General features: G+C 60.7%; 1 protein-coding gene across 1 annotated transcript in view; it reads left to right on the top strand.

Annotated features, from left to right (window-relative positions):
- Positions 1–14,167, top strand: part of acin1b (apoptotic chromatin condensation inducer 1b) — a 184,709-nt gene extending 170,542 nt beyond the window's left edge. The window contains exons 10-14 of the mRNA XM_041180956.1: positions 5,828–5,935; positions 8,474–8,581; positions 10,001–10,292; positions 13,514–13,614; positions 13,816–14,167. Coding sequence (XP_041036890.1) covers positions 5,828–5,935; positions 8,474–8,581; positions 10,001–10,292; positions 13,514–13,614; positions 13,816–14,124 — 918 coding nt within the window. The 3' untranslated portion in view covers positions 14,125–14,167. The remainder of the gene's footprint in view (positions 1–5,827; positions 5,936–8,473; positions 8,582–10,000; positions 10,293–13,513; positions 13,615–13,815) is intronic.
- The last annotated feature ends 2,527 nt before the right edge of the window (positions 14,168–16,694 follow it).

The raw sequence follows: 16,694 nt of genomic DNA, 5'->3' as shown, positions 1-16,694 counted from the left end.
CTGTTACACAGGAACAGGAGGAGGCCATTCAGCTCCCTCCTCGAGCCTGTTACACAGGAACAGGACGAGGCCATTCAGCCCCTCCTCCAGCCTGTTACACATGAACAGGATGAGGCCATTCAGCCCCTCCTCCTCCTCCAGCCTGTTACACAGGAACAGGAGGAGGCCATTCATCCCCTCCTCCAGCCTGTTACACAGGAACAGGAGGAGGCCATTCAGCCCCCTCCTCCTCCTCCAGCCTGTTACACAGGAACAGGAGGAGGCCATTCAGCCCCTCCTCCTCCTCCAGCCTGTTACACAGGAACAGGAGGAGGCCATTCATCCCCTCCTCCAGCCTGTTACACAGGAACAGGAGGAGGCCATTCAGCCCCCTCCTCCTCCTCCAGCCTGTTACACAGGAACAGGAGGAGGCCATTCATCCCCCTCCTCCTCCTCCAGCCTGTTACACAGGAACAGGAGGAGGCCATTCAGCCCCTCTCCTCCTCCAGCCTGTTACACAGGAACAGGAGGAGGCCATTCAGCCCCTCTCCTCGAGCCTGTTACACAGGAACAGGAGGAGGCCATTCAGCCCCTCTCCTCCTCCTCCAGCCTGTTACACAGGAACAGGAGGAGGCCATTCAGCCCCTCCTCCTCCTCCAGCCTGTTACACAGGAACAGGAGGAGGCCATTCAGCCCCTCCTCCTCCTCCAGCCTGTTACACAGGAACAGGAGGAGGCCATTCAGCCCCTCCTCCAGCCTGTTACACAGGAACAGGATGAGGCCATTCAGCCCCTCCTCCTCCTCCAGCCTGTTACACAGGAACAGGATGAGGCCATTCAGCCCCTCCTCCTCCTCCAGCCTGTTACACAGGAACAGGAGGAGGCCATTCATCCCCTCCTCCAGCCTGTTACACAGGAACAGGAGGAGGCCATTCAGCCCCCTCCTCCTCATCCAGCCTGTTACACAGGAACAGGAGGAGGCCATTCATCCCCCTCCTCCTCCTCCAGCCTGTTACACAGGAACAGGAGGAGGCCATTCAGCCCCTCCTCCTCCAGCCTGTTACACAGGAACAGGAGGAGGCCATTCAGCCCCTCTCCTCGAGCCTGTTACACAGGAACAGGAGGAGGCCATTCAGCCCCTCTCCTCCTCCTCCAGCCTGTTACACAGGAACAGGAGGAGGCCATTCAGCCCCTCCTCCTCCTCCAGCCTGTTACACAGGAACAGGAGGAGGCCATTCATCCCCTCCTCCTCCTCCAGCCTGTTACACAGGAACAGGAGGAGGCCATTCAGCCCCTCCTCCTCCAGCCTGTTACACAGGAACAGGAGGAGGCCATTCAGCCCCTCCTCCAGCCTGTTACACAGGAACAGGAGGAGGCCATTCATCCCCCCCTCCTCCTCCAGCCTGTTACACAGGAACAGGAGGAGGCCATTCATCCCCTCCTCCAGCCTGTTACACAGGAACAGGAGGAGGCCATTCATCCCCTCCTCCAGCCTGTTACACAGGAACAGGAGGAGGCCATTCAGCCCCTCTCCTCCAGCCTGTTACACAGGAACAGGAGGAGGCCATTCAGCTCCCTCCTCGAGCCTGTTACACAGGAACAGGAGGAGGCCATTCAGCCCCCTCCTCGAGCCTGTTACACAGGAATAGGAGGAGGCCATTCATCCCCTCCTCCTCCTCCAGACTGTTACACAGGAACAGGAGGAGGCCATTCAGCCCCCTCTTCTCCAGCCTGTTACACAGGAACAGGAGGAGGCCATTCAGCCCCTCTCCAGCCTGTTACACAGGAACAGGAGGAGGCCATTCAGCCCCTCTCCTCCTCCTCCAGCCTGTTACACAGGAACAGGAGGAGGCCATTCAGCCCCCTCCTCGAGCCTGTTACACAGGAACAGGAGGAGGCCATTCATCCCCTCCTCCTCCTCCAGACTGTTACACATGAACAGGAGGAGGCCATTCATCCCCTCCTCCTCCTCCAGCCTGTTACACAGGAACAGGACGAGGCCATTCAGCCCCTCTCCTCGAGCCCGTGACACAGGAACAGGAGGAGGCCATTCAGCCCCTCTCCTCCTCCTCCAGCCTGTTACAGAGGAACAGGAGGAGGCCATTCATCCCCTCCTCCTCCTCCAGCCTGTTACACAGGAACAGGAGGAGGCCATTCAGTCCCTCCTCCTCCTCCAGCCTGTTACACAGGAACAGGAGGAGGCCATTCATCCCCTCCTCCTCCTCCAGCCTGTTACACATGAACAGGAGGAGGCCATTCAGCCCCCTCCTCCTCCTCCAGCCTGTTACACAGGAACAGGAGGAGGCCATTCAGCCTCTCCTCCTCCTCCAGCCTGTTACACAGGAACAGGAGGAGGCCATTCAGCTCCCTCCTCGAGCCTGTTACACAGGAACAGGAGGAGGCCATTCAGCCCCCTCCTCGAGCCTGTTACACAGGAACAGGAGGAGGCCATTCATCCCCTCCTCCTCCTCCAGACTGTTACACAGGAACAGGAGGAGGCCATTCAGCCCCTCTCCTCCTCCTCCAGCCTGTTACACAGGAACAGGAGGAGGCCATTCATCCCCTCCTCCAGCCTGTTACACAGGAACAGGCGGAGGCCATTCATCCCCTCCTCCAGCCTGTTACACAAGAACAGGAGGAGGCCATTCAGCTCCCTCCTCGAGCCTGTTACACAGGAACAGGAGGAGGCCATTCAGCTCCCTCCTCGAGCCTGTTACACAGGAACAGGACGAGGCCATTCAGCCCCTCCTCCAGCCTGTTACACATGAACAGGATGAGGCCATTCAGCCCCTCCTCCTCCTCCAGCCTGTTACACAGGAACAGGAGGAGGCCATTCATCCCCTCCTCCAGCCTGTTACACAGGAACAGGAGGAGGCCATTCAGCCCCCTCCTCCTCCTCCAGCCTGTTACACAGGAACAGGAGGAGGCCATTCAGCCCCTCCTCCTCCTCCAGCCTGTTACACAGGAACAGGAGGAGGCCATTCATCCCCTCCTCCAGCCTGTTACACAGGAACAGGAGGAGGCCATTCAGCCCCCTCCTCCTCCTCCAGCCTGTTACACAGGAACAGGAGGAGGCCATTCATCCCCCTCCTCCTCCTCCAGCCTGTTACACAGGAACAGGAGGAGGCCATTCAGCCCCTCTCCTCCTCCAGCCTGTTACACAGGAACAGGAGGAGGCCATTCAGCCCCTCTCCTCGAGCCTGTTACACAGGAACAGGAGGAGGCCATTCAGCCCCTCTCCTCCTCCTCCAGCCTGTTACACAGGAACAGGAGGAGGCCATTCAGCCCCTCCTCCTCCTCCAGCCTGTTACACAGGAACAGGAGGAGGCCATTCAGCCCCTCCTCCTCCTCCAGCCTGTTACACAGGAACAGGAGGAGGCCATTCAGCCCCTCCTCCAGCCTGTTACACAGGAACAGGATGAGGCCATTCAGCCCCTCCTCCTCCTCCAGCCTGTTACACAGGAACAGGATGAGGCCATTCAGCCCCTCCTCCTCCTCCAGCCTGTTACACAGGAACAGGAGGAGGCCATTCATCCCCTCCTCCAGCCTGTTACACAGGAACAGGAGGAGGCCATTCAGCCCCCTCCTCCTCATCCAGCCTGTTACACAGGAACAGGAGGAGGCCATTCATCCCCCTCCTCCTCCTCCAGCCTGTTACACAGGAACAGGAGGAGGCCATTCAGCCCCTCCTCCTCCAGCCTGTTACACAGGAACAGGAGGAGGCCATTCAGCCCCTCTCCTCGAGCCTGTTACACAGGAACAGGAGGAGGCCATTCAGCCCCTCTCCTCCTCCTCCAGCCTGTTACACAGGAACAGGAGGAGGCCATTCAGCCCCTCCTCCTCCTCCAGCCTGTTACACAGGAACAGGAGGAGGCCATTCATCCCCTCCTCCTCCTCCAGCCTGTTACACAGGAACAGGAGGAGGCCATTCAGCCCCTCCTCCTCCAGCCTGTTACACAGGAACAGGAGGAGGCCATTCAGCCCCTCCTCCAGCCTGTTACACAGGAACAGGAGGAGGCCATTCATCCCCCCCTCCTCCTCCAGCCTGTTACACAGGAACAGAAGGAGGCCATTCATCCCCTCCTCCAGCCTGTTACACAGGAACAGGAGGAGGCCATTCATCCCCTCCTCCAGCCTGTTACACAGGAACAGGAGGAGGCCATTCAGCCCCTCTCCTCCAGCCTGTTACACAGGAACAGGAGGAGGCCATTCAGCTCCCTCCTCGAGCCTGTTACACAGGAACAGGAGGAGGCCATTCAGCCCCCTCCTCGAGCCTGTTACACAGGAATAGGAGGAGGCCATTCATCCCCTCCTCCTCCTCCAGACTGTTACACAGGAACAGGAGGAGGCCATTCAGCCCCTCTTCTCCAGCCTGTTACACAGGAACAGGAGGAGGCCATTCAGCCCCTCTCCAGCCTGTTACACAGGAACAGGAGGAGGCCATTCAGCCCCTCTCCTCCTCCTCCAGCCTGTTACACAGGAACAGGAGGAGGCCATTCAGCCCCCTCCTCGAGCCTGTTACACAGGAACAGGAGGAGGCCATTCATCCCCTCCTCCTCCTCCAGACTGTTACACATGAACAGGAGGAGGCCATTCATCCCCTCCTCCTCCTCCAGCCTGTTACACAGGAACAGGACGAGGCCATTCAGCCCCTCTCCTCGAGCCCGTGACACAGGAACAGGAGGAGGCCATTCAGCCCCTCTCCTCCTCCTCCAGCCTGTTACAGAGGAACAGGAGGAGGCCATTCATCCCCTCCTCCTCCTCCAGCCTGTTACACAGGAACAGGAGGAGGCCATTCAGTCCCTCCTCCTCCTCCAGCCTGTTACACAGGAACAGGAGGAGGCCATTCATCCCCTCCTCCTCCTCCAGCCTGTTACACATGAACAGGAGGAGGCCATTCAGCCCCTCCTCCTCCTCCAGCCTGTTACACAGGAACAGGAGGAGGCCATTCAGCCTCTCCTCCTCCTCCAGCCTGTTACACAGGAACAGGAGGAGGCCATTCAGCCGCTCCTTCTCCTCCAGCCTGTTCCACAGGAACAGGAGGAGGCCATTCAGCCCCTCTCCTCCAGCCTGTTACACAGGAACAGGACGAGGCCATTCAGCCCCTCTCCTCCAGCCTGTTACACAGCAACAGGAGGAGGCCATTCAGCCCCTCTCCTCCAGCCTGTTACACAGCAACAGGAGGAGGCCATTCAGCCCCTCTCCTCCAGCCTGTTACACAGCAACAGGAGGAGGCCATTCAGCCCCTCTCCTCCAGCCTGTTACACAGCAACAGGAGGAGGCCATTCAGCCCCTCTCCTCCAGCCTGTTACACAGCAACAGGAGGAGGCCATTCAGCCCCTCTCCTCCAGCCATGTTACCTTCCATGTTCCTTGGTTTATATATTTGATTTTTTGTTAGCCGCGAGTATTTAATTCCCCGCTTCAGTCCTTTGTGTGGGTCCTTGTCCAGAACAGGCCACAGGGCTCCCGCTGGGACAGTAACCAGCCCTGGACTCCCGTGGGATCAAAACTGAGGTCCCCGTGACCTCCCAAGGCAGGATTTATCCTGTGGTGGTGGGGGGGGGGGGGAGATGGCGAAATACACTCTCTTCGCCCCCCCCCAAGAGAGAGGCTCTGGCACCAGCCTCGTCTGCACTGAGGGAACTGGACAGACCCTCGGGTGCTGAGCTCCACAGGCAGGCAAGTCAGCCCTGATCCTGCTGCCCCCACCCCGAGAGGCTGCTACCTTCCGGCTGGGTGGGTGGGCGGGCTGGTGGAGGGTGTTGGAGGTGGCGGGGTGGGTGGGGAGGGGGTGGGGTCAGCGTGCACCATACCCAGTTTCCCTGAGTCTTGTTTCCATCGCTGTAGGTGAGGCCGTTCACGCTTGGGCAGCTGAAGGAGCTGCTGAATCGCACAGGAACCATCGAGGAGGAAGGGTTCTGGATCGATAAGATCAAATCCCACTGCTACGCCAAAGTATGTGAAACTGGGAGGGACGGGAGAGAGGGAGGGGCGAGGGAGGGAGGTGTGAGGGAGAGTGGGGGGAGGGTGAGGGAGAAATTGGGAGGGAGGGAGGGGGAGGGACGAGGGAGAGTGAAGGGGAGGGACGAGGGAGAGTGAAGGGGAGGGACGAGGGAGAGTGAAGGGGAGGGACGAGGGAGTGTGAAGGGGAGGGACGAGGGAGGGTGAAGGGGAGGGACGAGGGAGAGTGAAGGGGAGGGACGCGGGAGAGTGAAGGGGAGGGACGCGGGAGAGTGAAGGGGAGGGACGAGGGAGTGTGAAGGGGAGGGACGAGGGAGAATGAGGGGGAGGGGCGAAGGAGGGGGAGGGCCGAGGGAGAGTGAAGGGGAGGGACGAGGGAGAGTGAGGGATGAGGGAGAGGGGAGGGGCGAGGGAGAGTGAGGGAGAGGGGCGAGGGAGAGTGAAGGGGAGGGACGAGGGAGAGTGAAGGGTAGGGACGAGGGAGTGTGAAGGGGAGGGACGAGGGAGAATGAGGGGGAGGGGCGAAGGAGGGGGAGGGCCGAGGGAGAGTGAAGGGGAGGGACGAGGGAGAGTGAGGGATGAGGGAGAGGGGAGGGGCGAGGGAGAGTGAGGGAGAGGGGCGAGGGAGAGTGAAGGGGAGGGACGAGGGAGAGTGAAGGGGAGGGACGAGGGAGAGTGAAGGGGAGGGACGAGGGAGAATGAGGGGGAGGGGCGAAGGAGGGGGAGAGCCGAGGGAGAGTGAAGGGGAGGGACGAGGGAGAGTGAGGGATGAGGGAGAGGGGAGGGGCGAGGGAGAGTGAGGGAGAGGGGCGAGGGAGAGTGAGGGGGAGAGTGAGGGAGAGGGGCGAAGGAGGGGCGAGCGAGAGTGAGTGGGAGGGGCGAGGGAGAGTGAGGAGTTGGAATGGGGAGGGATGTGGGAGAGTGAGGGTGTGTGTCAGAGGAGGGGAAGGTGCAGGAGAAGGCTGAGAGGAGGGGTGGGGGGTGGAAGTGTTGGTCAAGACGGAGGGGGGGCAGATGGACGGGCAGGTGAGAGGGGGTCTGGGTGATTGAGAGGGAGTGGGGTGGGGGAGAGATAGGGAGGGAGGATGGAGGGGCAAAGAGTGAGGGGCAGAGGAAAGGAGGGGAAGGGGGAATGATGCAGGAGTGGGTGAAGCGGGGGGAGGGGGAGGGTGAAGCGGGCGGGGGAGGGGGAGTGAAGCGGGCGGGGGGAGGGGGAGAGTGAAGCGGGGGGAGGGGGAGTGAAGCGGGCGGGGGGAGTGAAGCGGGCGGGGGGTGGGGGAGAGTGAAGCGGGGGGGGGGGAGTGAAGCGGGCGGGGGGAGTGAAGCGGGGGGGGGGAGGGGGAGTGAAGCGGGCGGGGGGTGGGGGAGAGTGAAGCGGGCAGGGGGAGTGAAGCGGGAGGGGGAGAGTGAAGCGGGCGGGGGGAGTGAAGTGGGCGGGGGGAGGGGGAGAGTGAAGCGGGCGGGCGGAGGGGGACAGTGCAGCGGGCCGGGGGGGAAGGGGAGAGTGAAGCGGGTGGGGGGAGTGAAGCGGGCCGGGGGGGAAGGGGAGAGTGAAGCGGGCGGGGGGGAAGGGGAGAGTGAAGCGGGCGGGGGGCGTGGGGCGGGGGGAGTGGGACAGTGAAGCGGGCGGGGGGAGTGGGAGTGAAGCGGGCGGGGGGAGTGGGAGTGCAGCGGGCGGGGGGAGTGGGACAGTGCAGCGGGCGGGGGGAGTGGGAGTGCAGCGGGCGGGGGGAGTGGGAGTGCAGCGGGCGGGGGGAGTGGGACAGTGCAGCGGGCGGGGGGAGTGGGAGTGCAGCAGGCGGGGGGAGTGGGACAGTGCAGCGGGCGGGGGGAGTGGGACAGTGCAGCGGGCTGGGGGGGAAGGGGAGAGTGAAGCGGGCGGGGGGAGTGGGACAGTGAAGCGGGCGGGGGGGAGTGGGACAGTGAAGCGGGCGGGGGGAGTGGGACAGTGCAGCGGGCGAGGGGAGTGGGACAGTGCAGCGGGCGGGGGGAGTGGGAGTGCAGCGGGCGGGGGGAGTGGGACAGTGCAGCGGGCGGGGGGAGTGGGAGTGCAGCGGGCGGGGGGAGTGGGACAGTGAAGCGGGCGGGGGGAGTGGGACAGTGAAGCGGGCGGGGGGAGTGGGAGTGCAGCAGGCGGGGGGAGTGGGACAGTGCAGCGGGCGGGGGGAGTGGGACAGTGAAGCGGGCTGGGGGGGAAGGGGAGAGTGAAGCGGGCGGGGGGAGTGGGACAGTGAAGCGGGCGGGGGGGAGTGGGACAGTGAAGCGGGCGGGGGGAGTGGGACAGTGCAGCGGGCGAGGGGAGTGGGACAGTGCAGCGGGCGGGGGGAGTGGGAGTGCAGCGGGCGGGGGGAGTGGGAGTGCAGCGGGGGGAGTGGGAGTGCAGCGGGCGGGGGGAGTGGGACAGTGCAGCGGGAGGGGGGAGTGGGACAGTGCAGTTGGCGGGGAGAGTGAAGCGGGCGGGTGCAGAGAGAGAATGAGTCCCGTGTACATGCTGAGAAACATGGACCTGTGTCGCTGCTTTCCTGTCTCCAGTACACAGCCATTGAAGAAGCAATTGCCACACGGAACTCCCTCCATGGTGTGAAATGGCCGGCCTCCAACCCCAAATTCCTGGCTGTCGATTATGCAGAACAGGATGAGGTAAGCAGCGTGTTTCTGACCCTGTCTCCTGTCCCATTGGATAGACCCCACTTCCCGATGGATAGACCCCGCTTCCCCATTGGATAGACCCCACTTCCCGATGGATAGACCCCGCTTCCCATGGGATAGACCCCGCTTCCCATTGGATAGACCCCGCTTCCCATGGGATAGACCCCGCTTCCCATGGGATAGACCCCGCTTCCCGTTGGATAGACCCCGCTTCCCATTGGATAGACCCCATTCCCCATTGGATAGACCCCGCTTCCCATTGGATAGACGCCATTCCCCATTGGATAGACCCTGCTTCCCGATGGATAGACCCTGCTTCCCGATGGATAGACCCCGCTTCCCGTTGGATAGTCCCTGCTTCCCGTTGGATAGTCCCCGCTTCCCGTTGGATAGTCCCCGCTTCCCACTGGATAGACCCCGCTTCCCACTGGATAGTCCCCGCTTCCCACTGGATAGTCCCCGCTTCCCACTGGATAGACCCCGCTTCCCATTGGATAGACCCCGCTTCCCGATGGATAGACCCCGCTTCCCGTTGGATAGACCCCGCTTCCCGTTGGATAGATCTCACTCCCCAAATAACTGATCCCAGTGTCCAGAGATGGAAGGTGCAGTGGGAGATCCTGGGACATCCCCTTCAGGAAACATGTTACTATAACCTTCCGATCCTGAACGAGACAGAGCTTCACTCTGTATCTAACCCCGTGCTGTACCTGTCCTGGGAGTGTTTGATTGGGACGGTGTAGAGGGAGATTTACTCTGTATCTAACCCCGAGCTGTACCTGTCCTGGGAGTGTTTGATGGGGACAGTGTAGAGGGAGCTTTATTCTGTATCTAACCCTGTGCTGTATCTGTCCTGGGAATGTTTGATGGGGACGGTGTAGAGGGAGCTTTATTCTGTATCTAACCCCGTGCTGTACCTGTCCTGGGAGTGTTTGATTGGGACAGTGTAGAGGGAGATTTACTCTGTATCTAACCCCGTGCTGTACCTGTCCTGGGAGTGTTTGATGGGGACAGTGTAGAGAGAGCTTTACTCTGTATCTAACCCCGTGCTGTACCTGTCCTGGGAATGTTTGATGGGGACAGTGTAGAGGGAGCTTTACTCTGTATCTAACCCCATGCTGTACCTGTCCTGGGAGTATTTGATGGAGACGGTGTAGAGGGAGCTTTATTCTGTATCTAACCCCGTGCTGTACCTGTCCTGGGAGTGTTTGATTGGGACAGTGTAGAGGGAGATTTACTCTGTATCTAACCCCGTGCTGTACCTGTCCTGGGAGTGTTTGATGGGGACGGTGTAGAGGGAGCTTTACTCTGTATCTAACCCCGTGCGGTACCTGTCCTGGGAGTGTTTGATGGGGGACGGGGTAGGGGGAGCTTTGACGTGAATCTAATTTCCTTCCCCTCCCCTGACAGTTGGATTTCCACAAGGGGCTGAAGCTGGACAAGCCGACGGAGCAGAAGATGGAGGAGCCTCGTACAGACGCGCGGGACCACGAGCGGGCGGCCCGGGACCAGTGGGCTGAGCGCGAGAGGGAGATGGAACGGCGGGAACGCACGCGCTCCGAGCGGGAGTGGGACCGTGACAAGGTCAAGGAGTACGAGGGCAAAGAGGGCACCAAGGCTCGTTCGCGTTCCCGATCCCGCTCGCGCGATCGCCGGAGGAAAGAACGTGCCAAGTCCAAGGAGAAGAGGAACGAAAAGAAAGGTAAGGTACCCGGCTCGTGTCTCTGAGAATGGGCCCAGGCATCAAGGTTCCTCAACCTGCAATATAACCATGAGGCCACTTAGCTGGACATCACTCAGCGGTCAGCTCGTCCGTCACTCTCATACCTACAAAGCCTTACGTCTGGCGCTTTATCCGATGCCTTCTGCAAACTCACACTTGCTCCTATTAACCGCTACCTACCCAGTTACTTGCAGCCTTCATCCCACGAACTGACTAGTCAGCCCATCGAGCCTGTGTTGGCTTTTTTTGAAGTTCTATCTCCCACGGTACTCTGAGAGGGGCGGGGGGGGGGGGGGGGGGGGGGAGGGGAGTTCCAGGATTTTGTCCCTGTGGTGTAGGTACACCCACAGCGCTGTTAGGGAGGGAGTTCCAGGATTTTGTCCCTGTGGTGTAGGTACACCCACAGCGCTGTTAGGGAGGGAGTTCCAGGATTTTGTCCCTGTGGTGTAGGTACACCCACAGCGCTGTTAGGGAGGGAGTTCCAGGATTTTGTCCCTGTGGTGTAGGTACACCCACAGTGCTGTTAGGGAGGGAGTTCCAGGGTTTTGTCCCTGTGGTGTAGATACACCCACAGCGCTGTTAGGGAGGGAGTTCCAGGATTTTGTCCGTGTGGTGTAGGTACACCCACAGCGCTGTTAGGGAGGGAGTTCCAGGATTTTGTCCCTGTGGTGTAGGTACACCCACGGCGCTGTTAGGGAGGGAGTTCCAGGATTTTGTCCCTGTGGTGTAGGTACACCCACGGCGCTGTTAGGGAGGGAGTTCCAGGATTTTGTCTCTTGTGGTATAGGTACACCCACGGCGCTGTTAGGGAGGGAGTTCCAGGATTTTGACCCCTGTGGTGTAGGTACACCCACGGCGCTGTTAGGGAGGGAGTTCCAGGATTTTGTCCCCTGTGGTGTAGGTACACCCACAGTGCTGTTAGGGAGGGAGTTCCAGGATTTTGTCCCCTGTGTGGTATAGGTACACCCACAGTGCTGTTAGGGAGGGAGTTCCAGGATTTTGTCCCTGTGCTGTAGGTACACCCACAGTGCTGTTAGGGAGGGAGTTCCAGGGTTTTGTCCCTGTGGTGTAGATACACCCACAGCGCTGTTAGGGAGGGAGTTCCAGGATTTTGTCCGTGTGGTGTAGGTACACCCACAGCGCTGTTAGGGAGGGAGTTCCAGGATTTTGTCCCTGTGGTGTAGGTACACCCACGGCGCTGTTAGGGAGGGAGTTCCAGGATTTTGTCCCTGTGGTGTAGGTACACCCACGGCGCTGTTAGGGAGGGAGTTCCAGGATTTTGTCTCTTGTGGTATAGGTACACCCACGGCGCTGTTAGGGAGGGAGTTCCAGGATTTTGACCCCTGTGGTGTAGGTACACCCACGGTGCTGTTAGGGAGGGAGTTCCAGGATTTTGTCCCCTGTGGTGTAGGTACACCCACAGTGCTGTTAGGGAGGGAGTTCCAGGATTTTGTCCCTGTGGTGTAGGTACACCCACGGCGCTGTTAGGGAGGGAGTTCCAGGATTTTGTCCCTGTGGTGTAGGTACACCCACGGCGCTGTTAGGGAGGGAGTTCCAGGATTTTGTCCCCTGTGGTGTAGGTACACCCACGGCGCTGTTAGGGAGGGAGTTCCAGGATTTTGTCCCCTGTGGTGTAGGTACACCCACAGCGCTGTTAGGGAGGGAGTTCCAGGGTTTTGTCCCTGTGGTGTAGATACACCCACAGTGTTGTTAGGGAGGGAGTTCCAGGATTTTGACCCAGTGACAGTGAAGGAACGGCCGATATATTTCCACGTCAGGATGGTGAGGGGCTCGGAGGGGGAACTTCCAGGTGGTGGGTGTTCTCCATGTGTCTGCTGCCCTTGTCCTTCTAGACGGTAGAGGTCGTGGGTTTGGAAGGTGCTGTCGAAGGAGCCTTGGCGAGTTGCTGCAGTGCATCTTGTAGATGGTACACACGCTGCTGCTACTGTGCGTCGGTGGGTGGAGGGAGTGAATGTTTGTGGATGGGGGGCCGATCAAGCGGGGCTGCTTTGTCCTGGACGGTGTCGAGCTTCTCGAGTGTTGTGGGAGCTGCAACTCATCCAGGCAAGTGGGGAGTTTCCTACCAAAGTGAACCACTTCACGCTTCTCCGCAGTGAACCGTGTCCAACAGGCGCAGCCCCCCCTTACTCAACGTAAATAAGCACCTCTTCAGCATTGGCGGGAGGGGGTACCGGCCGCTCGCAACCTTCGACAGGATCGAAACCGGGGCCCTGAATTCGGACGTCCCTTCACAAGGCCGGGCGGCTGGTCTGCGGCGCCTCCTCCGGCCCCGAGTGCAGCTTCCCGATTCTCCGCAGCTCTCCTCCCCCCCCGACCCGTCCGCTCCGCTCCTGTCACCTCGTCCCGTCTCTCTCGGCTGCGCTTGGTGCCTCTGACTCCCTCCTCCAGATATCATCCGCTTCGGTAACGTTTGTTCTGGGGTGGCTGATTGCACCCCCCACCACCACCCAGGGTTTGGGAGGACTCGCCGCCTTCTCCAGAAGTGGCGGTGTGGATCTCGTGCATCCAGAAGAGGGGGCAGGCCGAGCTTGTGTTGTGACGTTTCACCTGGAAGGTCCTCAGTGCAGCGGCGCGGCGCTCCCTCAGCACTGACCCTCCGACAGTGCGGCTCTCCCTCAGTACTGACCCTCCGACAGTGCGGCTCTCCCTCAGCACTGACCCTCCGACAGTGCGGCTCTCCCTCAGCACTGACCCTCCGACAGTGCGGCTCTCCCTCAGCACTGACCCTTCGACAGTGCGGCTCTCCCTCAGCACTGACCCTCCGACAGTGCGGCTCTCCCTCAGCACTGACCCTCCGACAATGCGCCGTTCCCTCAGTACTGACCCTCTGATAGGGCGCCGCTCCCTCAGTATTGACCCTCCGACAGTGCAGCTCTCCCTCAGTACTGACCCCTCCCACAGTGCGGCTCTCCCTCAGCACTGACCCTCCCACAGTGCGGCTCTCCCTCAGCACTGACCCTCCGACAGTGCGGCTCTCCCTCAGCACTGACCCTCCGACAGTGCAGCTCTCCCTCGGCGCTGACCCTAGGACAGTGCGGCTCTCCCTCGGCGCTGACCCTAGGACAGTGCGGCGCTCCCTGGGTGACATGGGGCTGTGGGCTGTGGAGTCAGGGTGTATTACTCGCCCCTCCGACTGAGTGATTAACTCCCTTCCTTCCCTTTGTGTATCCGTCGCACAGAGAAAGCCCCCGAGGAGCCCCCTGCTAAACTGCTGGACGACCTGTTCCGCAAGACGAAGGCCGCACCGTGTATATACTGGCTTCCCCTGACAGTCGAACAGGTGAGGGGGGCGGGGGGGGAGGGCGCGGCGGGCGGCGGGTCGGGGGCGTGGTGGGGGGGTTGGGGGGGGCGGGGGAGTGCGCACGGGGACTGGGAGGAGGGTGGGGAAGGGAGCGATGAACGGAGGCTGTGTGGGCTCCTGCTTCACCGATACACTGACTTGTGACGTCCGCTTGCCCCACCACCCACCCCAACCCTGCAGATCCTCCAGAAGGAGATGGAGCGGGCGGACCGGGCCCGGGAGAGAGAGCGGCGGCGCAAGGAGCAGGAGGAGGAGGAGCGGAAGCAGGCGGAGCAGCGCAAGGAGAGGGCGAAGGAGCGGGAGAAGGAGCGGGAGCGGGAGCGGGAGAAGGAGGCCGAGCGCAGCCGGGAGCTGGAGCGCGAGCGGGACCGGAAGCGGGACCACAGCCGCGAGCGGGGCCGGGACCGGGACCGGGAGCGGGACCGGCGGGACGCCAAGCGCCGGAGCCGGAGCCGGAGCACGTCGACTCGGGACCGGAGCAGGCGCTGACCGACTGACCGACCGGCCCGGCCGGCCGCGGACACTGAGGGCGGGCGGGGGGGGAGGGAGGGGAGGGAGGGAGGGAGGGAGGGTCGATATCCACTTCTCCTCCCGTTTCTCCCCGCCCCCCCCCTTTTTTTTTATACAATAAATAAAAACGAAGCGGTCCGGGAGGCAGCGGCATGGCCTGCTCTGAACTCCCCGGTGCTAGGGGGCGCGGGGGGGTGGGTGGTGGTGGGGTCACAGGTGGGACCCATCCCCCTCTCCCTCTCACACTCTTCCCCCTCTCTCCGTCTCATGCGCTTCGACAGTGGGGGCCCTGGAGGGGGAGGGGTTGCGGTGGAGGCCACAGGTCAGGTGCCCCCTCCTTCCCGCCGATCGTAGAGTTTAGTTCGGTTCTTTTCGATGGTTACTTCCCAAACCCCCTCCCCCTCCCCCCTCCCTCGCGCCTGTTTGTTTTACTAAATGAGATGCGTCTTCCCCCTGACCCCCCTTCTCCTCGCCCCCCCCGCCCCCTTCCTTCGCCCGTTAGGGGCGTCGAGTCAGCACGAGAGGGGGCAGGAGATCGGCGCTCCCCGATTTTATCCCATCAATTTCCCCCCCCCTCTCCAAGGGCAGAGAGCAGGGGGTCAGTGCGGGCCCCCAGCCCCCTGACAGAGTGGCCAGGGGCGCCAGGGGTTTGATGTTCAGACCAGGGGAGGCGCTGTTCCTCGAGCAGCCAGGCTATTGGGGGCGAGAGGCAGAAGCTGTTTGAACGTCCTTCTCTCCCCCCCACCCCCCCCCCCCCCCCCCCCCCAAAATAAAGCCCCCTGGGGGTCTGTGCAGGGGGAGGCGCGCCCCTCCACCTCTCGGGAAGTTCAAAGCGAGGTTTTAGTTGCACCCCTTGCCCCTTTTGTGTACCCCCTTTCCTTTCCTCCCCCCACCCCACCCCGGAACCCTCCAGACATGTAACGGGGCTCTCTTTCCGTGTAACCCCCCCCCTCCCCACCCCACCCTGGACTCCCGTTTCCTCTTTATTTTTTGTTTTTTTTTTCTGCCTCTTGAGGATGAATTAAAATCAGCTGTTAGTTTACCTGCCTGTGCGTCCGTTCATTATCGGCTAGCTGGGTGAGGTCTCTACCTGACGCCGGAGCAGTCTCCCTCCCTCCTTCCTCCTTCCCCCCCCCCACACACACCCACTCGCGCAGCATGGGATGCGGGGCAGTCTTGCGCTCCTACCGCCCCTTGTGCTGTCGCCGAGGGGAGCAAGTAGCGGGATGCAACATCACTGGTGGGCCTGCAGGAGGATACACCCGCGACAGGAATAGAAGGAGACAAAGCTCAAGGTGGTGGAATTCTTGAGTTTATTCGGGAGAGATCGTGCATTCATCAGCCAAAGAAGGATCAGCATTCGAAAGGTGTTAGGGGGAGCCTCGAGACAACACTGACCATAATACAGCGGAAATTGACATTGGGTTTCGGGAGTGGGAGTGGGGGGCGCTGAACGGCTTCTTCCTGTTCCTGCGTGACAGTCTTGAGGAGGCTAAGTGGCCTCCTGTTCCAAGGAGAGACTGAATGACCCCTGCCTCTTCCTGTGCAACTGGCTCATGGAGGGGGCTGAATGGCCAGCTCTCTCCATAGCCTTGTATGAATCCCCAACTAATCCCACTGTCCCACTGCCTCACCCTCTCCCCAAAGCCCTGTATCAATCCCCAAACTAATCCCACTGCCCTGCTCTCTCCCCATAGCCCGGTATCAATCCCCAAACTAATCCCACTATCCAATCCTCTCCCCATAGCCCTGTATCAATCCCCAAACTAATCCCACTGTCCAATCCTTTCCCCATAGCCCTGTATCAATCCCCAAACTAATCCCACTGTCCAATCCTCTCCCCATAGCCCTGTAGCAATCCCCAAACTAATCCCACTGTCCGGCTCTCTCCCCATAGCCCTGTATCCATCCCCAAACTAATCCCATTGTCCAATCCTCTCCCCATAGCCCTGTATCAATCCCCAAACTAATCCCACTGTCCGGCTCTCTCCCCATAGCCCTGTATCAATCCCCAAACTTATCCCACTGCCCGGCTCTCTCCCAATAGCCCTGTATCATCCCCAAACTAATCCCACTGCCCCGCACTCTCCCCATAGCCCTGTATCAATCCCCAAACTAATCCTACTCTCTCCCCATAGTCCTGTATCAATCCCAAACTAATCCCACTGCCCCGCTGTCTCCCCATAGCCGTGTATCAATCCCCAAACTAATCCCACTGCCCTGTTATCTCCCCATAGCCCTGTATCAATCCCAAACTAATCCCACTGCCCTGTTATCTCCCCATAGCCCTGTATCAATCCCAAACTAATCCCACTGCCCTGCTCTCTCCCCATAGCCCTGTATCCATCCCCAACTAATCCCACTGCCCCACTCTCTACCCATAGCCCTGTATCAATCCCAAACTAATCCCACTGCCCTGTTATCTCCCCATAGCCCTCTATCAATCCCAAATTAATCCCAATGCCCTGCTCTCTCCCCATATCAATCCTCAAACTAATCCCACTGCCCCACTCTCTCCCCATAGCCCTGTATCAATCCCCAAACTAATC

The sequence above is a fragment of the Carcharodon carcharias genome, assembly GCF_017639515.1.
Source record: "Carcharodon carcharias isolate sCarCar2 chromosome 27 unlocalized genomic scaffold, sCarCar2.pri SUPER_27_unloc_10, whole genome shotgun sequence".
In the NCBI taxonomy this organism is placed as follows: Eukaryota; Metazoa; Chordata; class Chondrichthyes; order Lamniformes; family Lamnidae; genus Carcharodon; species Carcharodon carcharias.
This window is presented reverse-complemented; position numbering and strand designations above follow the sequence as displayed.